This window comes from Sylvia atricapilla, chromosome 2 (genome assembly GCF_009819655.1).
Source record: "Sylvia atricapilla isolate bSylAtr1 chromosome 2, bSylAtr1.pri, whole genome shotgun sequence".
Classification (NCBI taxonomy): domain Eukaryota; kingdom Metazoa; phylum Chordata; class Aves; order Passeriformes; family Sylviidae; genus Sylvia; species Sylvia atricapilla.
Genome location: NC_089141.1, coordinates 80,608,921 through 80,626,601, shown reverse-complemented (window position 1 = coordinate 80,626,601; position 17,681 = coordinate 80,608,921). Strand labels below are relative to the sequence as shown.

General features: G+C 37.8%; 1 protein-coding gene across 2 annotated transcripts in view; it reads right to left on the bottom strand.

The window, feature by feature from the left end:
- The window catches only part of DHRSX (dehydrogenase/reductase X-linked), a 163,910-nt gene that overhangs the window by 105,561 nt on the left and 40,668 nt on the right, over nt 1–17,681 (bottom strand). For both annotated transcript variants that reach the window (XM_066313542.1, XM_066313543.1), the window contains exon 3: nt 8,551–8,619. In XM_066313542.1, the coding sequence (XP_066169639.1) occupies nt 8,551–8,619 (69 nt within the window). The remainder of the gene's footprint in view (nt 1–8,550; nt 8,620–17,681) is intronic.

Here is a 17,681-nt window from a genome sequence, read left to right as displayed (position 1 = left end):
AAGCTTAGTTGTTGTAAATTACTTTTTGAAAAACTGCAAGTGAGCATAAGTGAGATTGGAGTAAAATGAGAGAAAACACAGAACAACAGCAAATCTTGCCCAGAGCCATGGAGATCTCTCTCCAACCACAGGCCCACGTTTTTCATGCTTGGAAGCTAAAACATTGGCAAGGATTATTTTTCAACTAGGTCAAAGTAAATGTTGGAAAGATGATTTGATTTACTTTGTCTCCTCAAGTCACATCAGTTGTGAAGAGATACTCCTGCCAAGCAGCCTGAAGTCAACAGTAATCTTGGTAAGAGAAATCAGTGGCAGACATAATGTTAAAATTAAATGAGGAATGAAGCACAGCAGAGCACTATCTCAGGGAAATTAATCAGGTGGTGGTAACAGTTCACATCACCTTGTCCAGAAACAGTACCTCAACATATGAAGAGAAATCCAAACTGAGACAGGATTATTAGGCATGTAATAATTGTCATGTTAGATGTTTGGCTTAATTGAAGAGTCTATAACTGTCTTTAGGAATATTTCTTTTTCTTCTTACAAGGAAGATTTTCTAGCACCAGGATCAGAAAAGACATTAAAAAATGCTGGCATTACACACTTCCTGAAAGACTCTAGGCAAGAAGACTTTCAAAGTGAACATAAGCATGATAATTTACAATCAGATGATGAAAATGTGTCAGAGGTGACATGCATCATGTAATCTTGAACATATTAAATTTGAAACCTATACTTTAAAACTTAAATCTTAAAAAAAGGCTATGACCTGCACAAAAAATGAAAAAAACCCCAAAAAAACCAATCAAACAAAACACACAAAAACACCCAAAGAAGCAAAAACCACCCAAACAGCAACAAAAACAACAACAGCAACAACAATAAAAACCCCAAAATCCAAAACACCAAAAGAAACAAGAATAGAAGCTTCTTCAGAGTCATTCTTGCTGTAAACATCAGCATTCCTACACATCTTCCCTTTGTTTCCACAGAATGGTTTTTTTTTTTACTTGCACAGGTGTGATTTTTTACCTTCTATGAAGTTCTTTTCAAATACCTGCTTCCCAAGACTACATTATGGTAAAATTATTGCTATTCTTATCAGTATGTACAGCTAAGAGTCTTAATATTGGCATGGTATAAACACTGATACAGTTTCTGGGAGGCCCTGAAGTCCTGGAACCTGTGTATGTTACAGTACCTGTATTCAGGTCTAGACACACAAAGCAGACAGGGTTTCATGTGGGTTTGGCAGCTAGAATTTGCTAGACTAACAGAGTTCCAGAGTGGCTGAGGCTGGAAGAAGATTGTCTCTGCTCATACTGGGCCACCTGGAGGTGGTTGCCCAGGACTGTGTTCAGAAGACTTTTCAGTAAAGATGGAGAATGTACAAACTCTATGGGCAACCTCTGCTGATACCCAAAAGCTCTTATGCTAAAACAAAACAAATTTTTTTCTATTTTTAAATGGAATTTCTTGCATTTTAGGTTGTTCACATTGCCTCTGATCCTGTCACTGGGCACTGCTGGGGAGAGCCTGGCTCATAACTCATTTAAGAACTGGAACATGTATTCAGAGCTTTAATCCTTTGCCATTGAAAAATAGTCCTTGAAGCACAAATGAAGCCTGGGCACACTGTCATTGGTACTTCAGAGGTGAGGAAGCTCCTCTCTAGCTGTGCTTCCACTGGAGTTTTGCCATAGTGCTGCAAGGATGGAGCTGACAAGACCAGCAGTGCCTGCACACTCACGTTGACCAGCATCTGTTGTTTGATGTGCAGCTCATACCTGGGAGGTTGCTCACACAGCATACAGGCTCTGCTTATTCCACATTTACTTCAGCCCACGACTTCTCCATGCTCTTGGAAGCTGGATCCCCATTACAGAAGCCAATGACATTTCTACAGAAAATATTCTACTTGTTATAAGCAAATTATCTTCTAAAGCTCTACATGTAACCCACAGAAGATAGGTCTATATAATGTAGTTCTTGGAAGGGAAATATGAAAGCATTCCAGAGAGGAAAACAAATTGCTTTTTTCTTGGCTTTGTCTTTCAGTATATGCTGGCAATTTTCTTGAAAACAGACAAGGTCTGGAAATAGCTCACAGAATCTGCCTTCAACTACTGCTCGAGATGGAAAAAATAATGGCTTATTAAAGGAGGTGACAAACCCAGGAGCACCTTTATTCAGTCACTGCACAACATCATGACTCTACAAGTACCTACAAGAGGATCAAAATCCTGTAAAAGTTTGAAATGGGAGCTTTTTCCAGCCTTGAAGAGGCAATTTTAATTTGAAACTCCCTTTCTCCAGATTGCCTTCAGTAGGGCAGCACAATCAGCAAAATTCTAACCTCAGAGCTTTGGTGCCATTAGTCACACAAAGCTTTGGTGATTTACAGTCAGAAAATCATTTCAAGTCATCTGATGGGACTTTGCTATTCTGCCTTCAGCTACACCTGTGCACTTCTTTGTCTCTAAGTTTCAATTAGAGATAATTTAAATAAGAGAAAATCATGTTTCCTAGTGGCAAAGCCTGTTAATGAAATGTGTTTCACATTTCCAATGGAAATGGGAATTCAGGAAACCAACAGGCAGAGCTTGTGCCTGCATTATGAATACATTTCCCGTTTGAAAGGCTTTATCTCCATCTCAGTATCCAGATATGCAACTCATCCTCAGCTATGTGAACCATATTCACATTGCTCTGAATTTCTGATTTGCCACACCGTTAACATGACCACTCAATTTCCAAAGTGTTTCAAGAAACCCCAAAAATAGGGGGTTCTCTATTGTTTTAAGTATCTGTAAGAACTGAGAAGGGAAATCTTGTATCATGTTACACTGGAGGTCAAAAGGAGAACAAAAAAAGAGATTAAAAAACCAGACTTATAGAATTTAATCATGATTTTGCATCAAAAAATTATGTAAAACTAACAGAAAAGCAGGAAAATTGATTTCAAAACTTTTCACGTAAGTGATTTTTTTCAGACAGCTCTAGAGACACCTTTCTGTGGATTAAAATCTTCCCTGCTTAATATGAAGCAAAAAGTCACTAGCTTTACTGGATAAGGGACATAAGTGCTATGAGCACAAAGAAGTATTAGCCCATGCGTTACTTTCTTGGTCTCCAGAAAGGAGTCTTCCTTCATGCCTTGTGCACGGGGAGGATCCAGTCACAAGCTTAGATTACGTTTAACACATACAATATTTTTCAATATTGAGGTATTTTCATATGGCTTGAATATACCTGATATAACCTCAGATGAGGCTATGGAAGGAAAAGAAACCTTCATGTATAGACAAGGTTCTTATATCTGTCATCAAGTGACAAAGCAGAAAACTCTGAATTTCCACACAGGGTCCTGCAGAGTGGCATACTGTCAGACTGAGACTTCTCTACTCCCATTCATATATCACCACCTCAGCTTTCACGATGTCTTCATAAGCCTGGTGTTCAGCTGCACAGCTCTAACTGAGGGCAGTCATTGACCTTGACCTGGGGTTAATGCACCAGCATGAGAAAGAAACCATGCAGATGGAAAATGCAGTGTTATTGTCAGGAAGCTCTTTAAACCAATCCTGCAGGTCTTCCAGCATCAGCAGTGGTAGAGAAAGGATATTCCAACAGCAGGATGTGGTAGAAGAGACAAAGTAGCCACATTAGGTCTAGCCACAAGCCCAGAGTGTCATGCTTTTACAACTCAAAACTACACCACAAAAACATCTCTGTGACACAAGCAAGCATAAACTCACACATGCTTACACACACTTGTAGAAGATATGTCTCAAATACAATTGTTTTCCACTTTTTTTGACAGGTTGGATGACCACTTCCATAATGATATCTTTGACACGCCATGCAAAAGAAAAAGTCCTGGCAGACATTTTTGCACATATTAACAAGGCATCAGTCCTTGCTGGACTGAACTCTTTGCTGAAGACAACTCCAGCTGACATGCTGGGAATACCACAACCAAGTTTAAAAGTTTGTGAATTTGGCAACTCAGCAGATGACTTCCTCTAGCCTGCAGGGGAAGCTAACAACAGTCTTGTACAGGGCAGAAAAAGCTGGAGTGCTCTGTTAAAAATGGTGCCTGACATACAGCAAATGTTGGTGGAGAAAGCACCCATGAGTTATTTTCTGTAATTACACATGGTACATATTGGCTATATTAGCCCTTCTTCTTTCATATCAGTTCTTCAATCTCAGATCTCTAATAAAAAGGAAAAATTCCTTATTTATTACCAATTCATACTACAAAAGGGAGCAAGAGACCTTGTCATCTCCTAATTCCCTGGCTGAGCCTCATGTAGCATAAACATCTCTAGAGAAAGCTCTGGGAAAAAGCCAAGCTTGTTAAATGCACGCAAATTCTTTTTAAGACAATTCATCCTACTATTTGGCCCACGCTGTCTTGATGTGGGTCAGACTGTAAATGACACAATTTGGTTGCCACCGTGCTAACCTCTGCATTCCTCTGACTCTGAGGGAGAAAGTATCTTCTTTCTTTCTCACCTGACTTCAAATAGAAGTATCATGAACACTATGAATTTAGCTCGAAGTTTTGTAATTGTGGTTTTATTTGAATTGCCGCAAAAATGTTGGGTGAGATTAAACGCAGGCTTCTCCTTTTGAAGAGGTCTACACTTAATATGACTTTTACACCCTCTTTTCTCACTAAATGTTAATTTTTTTCTCTTTTGACGCTAGTTGCAACTCCAGCTCCTACATTCCATTTGTGAGAGCCTTCCCTTGGTACTGCGCTATGTGATATTTATGCAGAAAGTTTTGCTAATTGCTGATTCCATTGGCATTCATGAACCTCTGCTGGAATGAATGAAGCCTTCATTCATGTTTATATATGAATTTCCAACATTTGTATGTTTGTAATCACCAGGCTAAAACCAGCTTTCATTTGCAGAGACATAAGCTGAGGGTAAATGAGTCAGGCGATTGAACTTTGTTATCTAAATGGAGAGATTATTTTCCAGTATCATTGAGAGCTGAGTTTACCACAGAAATCTCCCATTTCTGCACCTCAATGAAGTTTGTTCACAACTGGTAACTATGGATATGGCTCCATTAACAAGCAGTTTGGATCAACAGAAGCCCATTTCTGGAGCTCATTTTGTGCTGGGCACCTGCAATAGGCACTTGCTGCAGGTCTATGGAAGGCTTAGTTCAGATAAACTCTTAAGTTTGCTCCCATGCAGTAAGGCTCTGTTACTGCTGCAACTCACCTCTCAGGCTAGTCCTGCCCAAAAGGAATCCAGGCCAGGACCTGCAATACCTTTCCTGATAGGAACCTGTGCTCAGCAAGCAGCCAAGAGCTGAGGGCTGCCTGAAAAGCATCCAACTGATCTACTAAGGAACACACTAACACAGACACACCCTATGTGCAAATTACAGAGACCTTTCCAATTAGAATATCTCTGTGGCAATCCTGAGCCATCAACGATTTTCCCAGCCATATAATTGCTACTATTAACAACACAAGTTCCTAATTTAACAAATGGAAGCAAAATAAACGTCCACAGCATCCTGGCTTCTCCCAGCTTTATGACTCAGAGTGCAGCAACGTGTTGCCATTGGTTTTTTGGAAATAGGGTCCATGTGAGAATTTTAATGACAGTGCAGCACTACTTCTGGGCTGTTCTGGATATCTGAGGGCTGTGATCTCTTTATCATGGAAGAGGTTCTGATGGTTAAGCTAACTGGGTCTATCATGCCCCAAGGACTCATAGCTTATTTACTTCCACTCAACTGCCCGTGTACATTCTCCCTCCTTACTCTTTGCAATAGGTTACCCAGAATAGAGACTCAAAACCAAGGAGGACAATTAAACAGTCTGGAATTATCAGGGAGAGGAACCAAGCAGGTTTCTGATGCAGCACCAGGGGAGAGGATAGGTGGAAGGAAGAGGTGAAGTGTGCTACATTGCTTAAATTTTCTGAGTCTTTTAGCATCACTGCTTTGTAGGCAAATGGCTGCAACTGCTTTTCTCTCCAGTACTCTACTGTCTTTTGGCATTGGCTCTGCTTTCCATGCCTCCAGCATGGGAAACCAGGCTTCCTGCCTCCCTGTATTCAGAAGTTTTGTCCATCCTTTTTTCATGTCTTGCCATGTTTTTACAAAAAGAAAAATCCCATAGCCTACATGCATAGCCTTTTTATTACTGTCCTTTATCCTCCTCTGCAACTGTTAGCACATTATTGCTCATCAGCTGCTTCATAGGAATTACTGATGTACATGCTTTGAACCTCACTTGTCCCAGAAGTAAGTACAGATTATGTCAAGTAAAACTACTTACCCTTAGATATCAGACAGAGCCCCAGACAGACAGTGGGCCGAGACAGAGAAGGATGACAGTGCCTTAAAAACATTGTAATTACTTGCATTCAATAAGCCTGGCATTTTCCCAGAGCTGTCTCTGGGGATGTTTGTGCTATGTATGGCTCAGCCAGGCAACAAGGAGAGGACAAGGTCTTTTGCTCCCTTTTGCTGTCTAACCTGATAAAAAGCAAGGAGATTTCCTTTGTTCTAAGAGATCTGAGATCTAGATAACAAACTGATGGCATCCATTCGTGTTGTTTGTCCATAGTAGCTATATTGTCCCAATCCTTGACTACACTGACTGCCCAACAATTCTATTTTGAGTAGTTCTCCTTCAAGAGTCTGATGTTCCTGATGGGACCAGTTTCTGTAAAGTAATGTTTTCATACGGGCCATGAAAAATGCTCAGAGAAAAAGCAGGGGAAAAAGGTCAAGACAACCAATAATGTTTTTAGGCAGTGACTTATGCAGATCTTGAATCGTAGCTTTTGAAAAAGTGCTACTCTTGCACAGCCCTGCCTTGATCACAATATCTACACAAACATCCTACTAAAAGCAAAGAGCAAATTCGTTGATAGAAAGTAACACAGGAGTGGAACTCTGTTCTGCACAAGTCTTTTCTACAGGACATTGCACTTGTAAACACAAATTTCCCTCAATCAGTGAGAAATTCTGAAAAGACAAATCTCTTCCAGTTTATTTTTAGGTAAACCTGTCAGAGCCTGAGATTACTTAAGCCTCAGTCAAAATAATTACAACGAGGAACAACTTCAGTCGACTTTAAACACACTGTCAGCTTCCTCAAACTGACATCTGTATCTTAACAGTTTATAACTCAGGGCTATAACTGACTTAGAAAAATCAAGACTGGAGTGTTAGAAAAGCCTGTGATCACACAGAAGGAAGAAAATAAGATGGACCCTGGTTTACTTAGCTTCATGCAAGTCATGTGGCATAATTACTTCCAACTGGTTTTGGTCTCTGTACAGAAACTTCCAGCAAAAGATTTTAATGATGTAATAATTACCTTTTTCCTTTCATGATCCTTTTAACTATGCCTTAATTTATGAAGCTTTTAACTGGCATACATGTATCCTGAGGCTATAATGGATATACCTTTATTTAAGTCAAAAGATAAATCTTAATGAAAGGTTTTTTTAACACAATAATTAACATGTATTTTGATCACCGTAACAGTAATTATTAGAGGCACAAAACCAGAATCAGATCTCACAAGAAGCCATGAAGATCCTAAATAGGTTGGACTAGCAACACTGCCCTATTATTTTGCAATGAAACGACACATCAAAGTGGCAGGAATGACACACCATGCACCATTAGGAACTACACCCAGTGATACCCAGGGACAAAAATATGAGCTGCACTAACCTACACCATAAACGGTAAATTACAGTCACAGAACAGGAAGTGTGGAAGATGCCTTTTCTCTCAGTTATCAAGCTATGCTGTCCTATGCCTCTGTAAACATGATAGATCATCAGATAAATAAAATAAGAGAAGAAGCATAAAAAAGCAGGAATTTTGGCTTAATATGAAACTTCCACTTATATTTAAGAAAATGGTTTTACTTTGCAAAGTGTTATAACCTCTTAACCCAATAACCCAATAAAGCAGCCTTGATCTTTCAAAAACCTATTAACTCCTAAAACAAGCAAAGGAAAAGAGCACACACTCTTTTCTGCTGTCATACTCCCCTCAGCAAAAATTACTGGTATTTTGAATTTTTTTCCCATCTATTAAAACATACACATACACAGGCGGACTGCAACTTGCAGGTAGCCCTTTTGTAATGACAAACAGAAAAGTCAAACAAGGTTGAAAACATATTTTAAAAAAATATCCTATGCATTTTACCTCTGAGTCAGATTTATTTCAGGAATCTGGTTCATAGAATCACAGAATTATCTGTGTTAAAAAGGGATCTTAAAGATCATCTAATTCGCAACCTCCTGCCATGGGCAGGGACACCTTCCACTAAAGCAGTCTGCTCAGAGCTCCCTCCAGTCTGGCCTTGAACACTTCCAGGGAGGAGGCATCTACAGCTGCTCTGGGCAACCTGTTTCACTGCCCCAAATTTGAAAAAAACCCACAAACCTTAGCAATACACACAGGGACCTCTTATCACAGGAGATGACAGCAAAAAGAGAAGAAAAACAGTTTCTCAAAGGAAAGGATATAATATGGTACCTTTTCCAGTCAAAGTTTCTTCTTTTATTTTCCTCACTGCTTCTTGGCCATCACTTTCACTGTTTCCAGCTGTTAAAGGACAGCAAATGAAAAATTAGCAATGCAATCAATTTAAGGAGTGCCCCTATGAAATGCCAACCACAGAGTAAAACCAATAAGAAGTTTTCAGTGGAAAGGTGTGCTTCTTGACTGTCAGGCAGCAGAGGCCTTCGAAGAGGGCTGCACAAATGCACTGTGATTCACACAAGTTCTGCCAGATTATCTCATTTATTCGTATAAAATAGGACTGGGCCAGCAGACTTGAGATTTGAGTCTGTGAGACAAGTGAATTGTATCACTTCCAGATTCTGAAAAAACATCACTACAGGTTAGAGTAGACTTCCCCTTGCTCTTTTTCCAAAATGAAGACTTCCACAGCTGGAGGAAAGTCCTGACTACCCTGTCTCAAATACTCACAAGAGGATTTATTAGTGTTAGCATAAAATGTGATTAAGCATCACATAAATGTCTTTTGTGCCATTCAGCTTAGGTGGGTGGTTGCTAATTGTCTGACATTTGTTTGGCAATTTTTTATAACATATTATAGGAAAAAACATAAGCAACAATAGATATGAGAATTGTTAACACAAGGTAATTTTTTTTAAATTAACATTCAATTTATCCATCCACAAATATTTTCCATAGCCTGAAACATCAAAATACCTATTGTTTATTATCTAAACTGGATAAAAATACTGATACCTCTTATGAAATTCATGAAGTTGCCTTCTTTTTTTTCCCCATTATATAAAATTCTGCCAAAGTTTCTATACAGACTTTTCTTTTCTTGTGCCAGCCCAAAAGCATCCTGTTCTCTCTGTCACAACACTACAGAATAAGATGAGGTTGGAAGTGACCTCAGGATGTATGTGGCTCAAGCCCCTGTTCACATTAACTGGCATACGCTTGTATTTACTCTAAGATGCATTCTTTAGAAAATAAGAGTTTTCACCGTGCTTCTGAAGTAAAAAAGGATTTGAAACACATCTTTTTTGTTTTCATGATATGCAAGAAAACTCAACATTTACATAAATTTAGCCAAAATTAATACATTTAGCATTCCAGACACCAGAGAGAAAATAATTTTCACACAAAATCTAGAGTCATACAGGTGTACAACTGTTGTTGTTTCAGTTATTTCAGTTAATTCCATTAACTATGAAATTAAATTACTCAGAGAAGGAAGGAAGCAAGGAAGGAAGGAAGGAAGGAAAGAAGGAAAACCCAAAACAGAAAAGCAGATATTTGCAGTATTTTCTCCTGGCTGTTTTTCCCCCTTTAAAACCATCCAGCCTTGTAGAGAAGAAAAACATTCAGTTTGATGCTAATTTCCAGATATAGATGCAGCATTAACAAACAAACCCTCCAGTGAAACTGCCATTTCTGGGGAAATTTGTACACAGGGTTTATGGGCAATAGATACATTTTCCCCACTGTTTCACCTCAAGTAATGTACTAGAGTAGGATTTCAAACTCAGTGTGTTGTTATTTGGCTGAATAGTGTTATGCTAGAAATAAAAATACTTTTGTGCCAATTCTGTGAAGATCTTACTTGATTCCTCTTTTATTCAGCACCTCTCATGCAGAGATGAGGCTTACTAAAGCCTGCAGTGTCTTGATTTAACTCTCAGTGTGTTCATTTAATTTGTTCTTTTAAAAGAGTTTGTGTTCACAACAAATTTTAATTTGTTTTATTTTGCTGTTATATAAATGGTTATTCATTAAAGCTCAGTGCCTTCCAAATGAGCTTATTTTATTCATATTTGCATATTTTTCACTCTAGACCACTGGGAAAAAACGATTCTAAACAGTCACTTCAGATGTCTGTTTCCAGCTTGATTCAACAGAGTTTGAAAACCAGACGCTAAACACTGGGGTATTGCAAAATTGAAATAGCCTCAGTGAAAACTGCCACAGTAAACAGGGGTTTTTGAAATCCTCCTTTCAAAGAAAATCCTGTAAGAAAGAATAAAGACACTGAACAAATGACCAAAATCCCTACAAAAAGTTCAAAAACACTGAGATCAGAAGGATACCATGAAAATGTGGAGGCTAATCTGGGCTTCTGAGTCAGGTTAAGGAGATCAGCACCCCCTTGCAAAGGGCAGGTGGGAGAGGAAAGGGACATTGCACTTTTGCTCTGCTCCCCCTCTAGTACATCCTTCTGGGACCTTCTAAGCAAAGTGAGTGGGAGGCATCAAAAATATCCAGTTTCTTTTAAATGCTAAATTAATTATTTAATTATTTTTTTTTTAAAAAAAAATTAAGTCACTAACCTAACACAGTCAGCTTTGGGTTGGGAAAAATTAAAACTAATCTACATCTTCTTAATGAGAAGTTGGGTCACTAAAGGGCGCAACCTTCAAGTGCACTGAAGTGGTCTTCAGCACCTTAAACTCAGGAGAAGGATGGTTTACTAGATGAAGGCCAATTTCTTACTGTTATCATCTGGTTTAAATCCTCAGTCATATTTGTTATGATTCTTTAAAAAATTTTTAAAGAAAAAAGAAATTTACCTCAAATAATCCTCTGGCTGGACATTTTTTCAATGATTCACCAAAATTTTCACATGTTCCATATACCAGAATTTATCCACTCTAACTGTTATAGCATCTGTAGCATAAGATCTGCCTACTCTGAATTCAAGTGTCTTGAAGGGAAGGGTAAAAAAGGGAAGGGAGATCATGTATTTTATGCAGTGAGGGAATCTTAAAAAAAGCTTTTAGAAAGAGGGATTCATTGTCTAGGGAGCTTAGATCATCAAAGTACCCAAAACCATAATAATCTTGCTTTTCATGCTAATTTAAAGTGTCTACTGGGAACTCAAAACAGATACAGTTGTCTCAAGAACTGTTCACGTAAGCTGTTCAGTGCCCTACCTGAGGGTTTTTTTCCATTTAGTCAACACAGAATAGTGAAAAATTTGGGTGAGACTTATTCAATAACAATGCTGACTAAAATCAATTCTGAAAAAAACCCACCCTAATAATATAATAAATTGATTCTAAACAGATGTACCCATATAAAAACAGATATCATTTCAATGGCATAAAAAATATAATTTTTAATAAAAGACTGGAAAAAGGGAAAACATATTTAAATATAACTTTTAGTCAAACAAATTTACTCATCTCATCCACATTCACTTACACAAACATCACAAGTCAAAGCAAGCTGATATAAAGCCACCAGAGAAGTACATATTAAAATTCTTATCAACACCAATAGGCTTTGGACCTTATCCTAAATGTCAGGCTCCATCATCTTAGTCATTTAAATAGACCCTAAGTCTGAAAGTTATTTCAGGGATTTCAACAGAATTATCACAGAGATTTCTCAGTTTGAACAAGGCTGAAAAAAGCATGGCCTGTAGAAACCCAGCACAGGCTAAAAACACATTATCACTATTTAACAGGTTCTGATATATCTATATGTATTTTTTATATAATATTTTTAATTTCTTTGAATGTGAATATTTCTTCAAAAGAGTAATTGCCACTCCCACACTGAATTTATGTACAAGACTGATCTTGATAAAGAAAGTGAGAGCAAGTTTTGAAAAACTAAGAATTTGCACACTTGATGTTTCAAGGAATTGTACTTCAGGGCATTATAAAGAAATTTAAAATAGTCTGTGATCAACAACAGAGCCTGTAAAGCTTAAAGTTGCCTGGAGATAATAAACCCACAAACCCAAAAAGCCCTTGCTTACCCAAGTTTGTTAAGGGAAAAAAATCATCACTTTCAGTAACATAGCACAAAATGAAGAAAAATAAAAGCTTTTGGAGATGGGCACCAAGAAGATTCAAGGCAACCAGCATGTGGTGTCCAGGGAAAGACCTGACCCCTCTCCCCTTGTGCACAAGGCACCTCTCAGCCTGCAATGAACCAGTGCAGGGAGCCCCAGGAGGGAAGGCAGGAGGGAGAGCTCCCCAGGGGCAGGGCAGCCGTGCTGGCACATCACCTCCCAGCTCCCCAGGGCACACCCCAGCTGCTGGCAAGTGTGACCCCCTCACTCTCCAGTGCCCAGGGAACCTGAGATAAATGCTCATCCCTTGACCTACAGAGCCATAATTATGTATCAGTTAATCCCTAAACCAATGGATAACTTTCCAGGGTGTGCAGCACGCCCCACGGCCCTTCCCTCTCCCACTGCTGACTTCAAGCAGCCCAAGCTCAGAAGTGGTGCCCATAAACTCCTACATATATGTGCATTACCAGGAAAAGCTTGGTGGTACAGTAATCAATCCTGTATAAGAGCACACCATCTGATTAAGGAATTGCAAAGGATAATGGTTAGATGCCTTTGTGCAACAGAATATAAAAGTTTCCAAATGGAAACTTGAATCAAGATGCTTCCTCAGAGTAGTATAATCCTCATTATGATCGAAGGGGAACTGATTTCTTTGAAGCACCAGCCTGAAGACAGGGCTTGCGAGGGCATCCAATCCCTCAAGAGAAAAACAAAATCCTATCAGCTGGTGTTAGGAAGATTATGAATTTATGAGTGTGCACAACAAATAGAATATACCTAAAAAAGAGGAATGTCTCCCTCCAAAAATCTCCAAGGATAAGAAATTTGAACTCAATACAATATGAGCAGGTTTTTAAAGGAATTTATAAAATGTTCAGTAAAAGGAATAAGGAATACAGATCTTGGATCTCATCTGTAAAATATTTAAGGCACGGATTTCAATACAGTTAGGTATAAAGATGTGACCACCTACAAAAAATAAATTCTGAATGTGATACAAATTTCCTTGTATCTAAAGATACCACATGTTTTTTGTCATCAAGTTCATCGTACTATTAAATATATTTATAGTCACTATTAAATATATGCCCTTTTTACATAAAGGTGAAAACATTGTAAGTGTTCCTTTGAGAAAAGAAGCAAAAAACGAGCGAGGGAGAGAATGTTGATTTGCAGAGAAAAAAAAAGTCATCGTTATTGCCTTAGGTTTCAGCTACCCATCTGTAACCAACAAGACGTTAAGACTGACCCTGCTTATCAAACCTAAGATACATCTAGACAAGTGTCCCCTTTCCAACAGTAACCTGTAGCAGATGCTGAAGGAAAAAAAATGTCAGCAATATCTAGGAGTGATTTTTTTCCAATACACCCTCCTAGAAACAAGAAGTTTCAGAGATTTCTTGAATCAAAGGTCACACATGGCCTCCCAATGAATGTGGCCAGCATTACTTCACCTAATTGCACTTTCAGTTCCCTCAAGTGCTTGTCTGCCAAAGAGTTCTGGGACAGCAGCCTCTGTGATTTTATGACACACCTAATTACACTTGAAAGTTATACTTCAGTAGTTTGTTTGTTGTATTTTTTATTTTTTTGGATGTTCTCTACTTTGTGTACAGTAAGACAGGGAATGACCACTTCTCATTCACTTTCTACACCATTCATAAGTGTGTGATACCACACCTCAGTCATCTGTTTGGAAGCGGAAGGACCTTTGTACTGTGCCCCACCTTGTACAAAGCCTTCTGTACTCCTGACCATCACCCTTTAGTTTTTTCCAGTTCAACCAGACTCCTTTTGTGTATGCACAACAGGATGAACCAATGGTTTCTATAAAGGAAGAGGGACGCTTTCTGTCCTGTTTTCATCTTCTTTCCTGCTAAGTAATATAATTTTATTTGCCTTTATGACTGACATAAAATATCGATGATGTTGCATGCAGAGCTTTAAAGTAAATCACAATATTTATTTAACTCGTTGAGTAGCAGTTAATTTAGGTCCTATCCTTATAAATACATAGGTGTGGCTTTTTTTTCTCATATTCTGTATTTGCATTTACTAACACTCTGTATTTATCCATCCCTTCATAACATAGTAGTTCACTATTGGCAGATTATTTCCTATTCTTCATACTAGTTAAGATTTCACAAGGCATCTCTGGACACCACCCAGTCCCACCCTATGCCACAACTGGTGGCCCAGGAACATGTCCAGTCAGACCTCAGGTACTTTCAGGGATGGAGACTCCTCAACCTCACTCAGCAGCCTGTGCCAGTGCTTGACCATCCACAATGAAAAAAAAAAAGAAAAAAAAAAAAGAGGAAAAAAAGAGGTTTTTACCCTTTAAGTACTTAAACATTGGAAAAAATCCCCCTAACCCTTCTCTCCTCTTCAGGCTGAATATAGCTCTCACAGCCTCTCCTTACATGTCAGAAATTCAAACCTCATAATTATCAATACTCAAATGATTTTGAATATACTTAACACATTTAAACAAAATGCATTATCTCACTCTTCACCCTGTATTCTATATCTGTCTTTTATAAGACTGAACATCTATCTATGGGACCATGAGTACCTTTGTTTCAGCTCAAAGCTGATAAATTATTTCTCAATATTGTATTCTGCCTTTAACTATTACTAAACTACAAGAGATCTTTCTCTCATCTCAAGACAAGACAGTCACTTCAAATCTTTTGTCATGAATCTTAACAAAAGTTTTTGAAAACCAGGATTAAATTAATTCACATAGTAGTTGAATATTTTAAAGCATTAAGCAAAAATGCTTAATGAATAAATTTAAAAAATCCCTAGAAAAAATGCACTAACTCTTCCAAAATTCATTAACACATATTTAAATCTACATTTTTTAAAATGCCTTAGTTATTTTTTAATATAAGAAAACACTTATTGGCCAATGCACAATGTTCTTCCCAAAACTGTCTAGCACCTGTATTTGTCCACTTTACACTTCTCCTTTAGTAAGGATGATTTAAGGTTCTATACAGCAGATACTAGTGCAGAAATACTTTTAGTCATCTGATGGATTTTGGTTTTAATCACAGTGGCCTGTTTTAGACTGTTTTAACTTCTTTTTGATGTACATTACTGTATTTATACCAAGTTTGTAACCATCTCCATACTATTTTACGCCCTGTATTTTTTTAGCTGCTCATTTTGTATGATTCAGAGACACTAAACAGATTGAAGACTGCAAGCCTATTTGGTTGCTTCTCATAAGAATGCCTTTCCATCCCCCTGATAAAACTTGTTTTCCTCTAAATGCTCTAAAATTATTTTGAAATAGGCAAACCAGAACACAACATAGTATTTAAAGTTCTGGCACACAAAGAATTCATACAGTTGAATCAGTTTATATTATCTTTTTAGTTTGTTCATTTTCTAACAGCTTCTAATATTTGTTTTCATTTTTGCACCTTACTGAGTACCACTGAACGACCTTTTTTGACTCTGAGATCTATTTCCAAAGTGATAATGGTCGACACAGAATCCATAAAGTCTTTTTCTGACATTAAGAATTTTCCTTGTGTCCATCACTTCATATTTATCTACACTGAACTGCACATGCCTTTTAACACTCAGCTTCTCATGGTCTTCCTGCAATTCTTCACAAATCCCTGGTCTTTATCACCAAACTGAATAGCTTGATACAATTCAAAGGACTTGTCCCTTCATTATGTGCTCCTCCTATAAAATTATTTGTTGAAAGTATGTTAAAACAGGCAGAAACATGACAGCCTTCCAACAGAAATTAGGGACTAAAGTGTTGGACAAAATTTGTATGTGTTTGGAAGGTTTTGGAGGGTTTGGCAGGACTGTGTGTGGCTGTGTGCACATGTATGGTGCATAAGTAACAGTACTGTAAACAAAGTTTTTGATAACCCTGATTACAGTGCAGTGATATGATAGAACCTGAACTGAATTACAATTATAAACTAATCTGAATGCATTTCGTTTATGCTCATTAAAAAAAAAAAAATAAATCATCACCCACTTTTATAAGTTTGTAAAATTTTGACATTTCCTGACTAACTCTGGAACTCATTCAGGCCTAAAAATAACCTGGCTGAAATTAGGAAGATAAATACTTTTCAAGAAAAAAAAATTATAACCCAAGCATCTCATAGATCTATGTATATTAAAAATAGACTATTAAAGTAATCCATAGAAATTTTCAGTAATTGAAATGAAATCAAACTTTCTTTGAAAACTAACAATTGCACCATCTTGATAGGATTCAATTATCCATCTAAAGTCACTTTGTAGTATTATACAATATAAGAATTGTCTGATTCATGGTGCAGAGAATCCAGCTTGAAAATTGGAAACTAATGGGAGTGAAAGAGGTGACAGAAATATCTCTTGCTTGGTCTCTTGCAGGGCTGACCAAGGTCACACAGAAATGCTGAATCTGGTGATGGAAGTTCATTTATTTATGTCAAAATTGCAGGGCTCAAGCCAAAATTGCAGAGCTCAAATAAGTCACCTGAAAACACATACATATATATAAATATAATGAGATTGCTTCCTTCAAAGTGTGAGCCTGTCTTAGAAACCTGTGACATTGATATACTCAGACACTAAAGATTGATTACACTGTCCCAGATCTGATTTTTTTTTACCAAGCAGCACATATACAACATTGTAAAGTTGCAAACCTTTTGATTATCATTCACTATTTTTAGATAGAATTATCAAAACTTCTGTATAAGCTATTACCACACATTAACTTGGCCTTCTTTTATTAATGTCCTGAGGGCAAAAAAAAAAGAAAAAAAATCAAATTGAAGCTCTCCTTTTTTGAGTCAACAATTTTAACATGCACATACAGAATCCTCATAAAATTAAACAGTGGAGAAAAAGGATGGAAGGAATATGAATAGGTCATGCTTTTTTATCAGCCTAAACTGAGACTCACAAAACTGTGACAAACACCTTGAACCAGACGTGAACTGGGTTTTATGCCCTGGGCTGGGGGAGGTCACAGAAATGTCCAGGATATCCTGATTTCCGATGTCTTCATTGTGAAGAGCATATTTATTTGTAAATGCACACAAAATGCTACCTTCAATAACAGTCACTACTGAATACAGTGTGTAATTTACCTTCTCTCTCTGAAAATGAAACTTCAAGTTTATTTATCAACTAGTAAATCACATAGGAGGGAGCAGGAGCTCCCTGTGTGGCTTGATTCTGAAGATTCGTCATAGCCATCAGTTTTCCCTACCAGGGGTTTGCTGCCTGCCATGAGATTTTCCCAAAGTAAAAGCCCTGCTGACTGTGAGTAAAGCTGCTGGGAAAAGCAGCCTGGCAGAAAGTC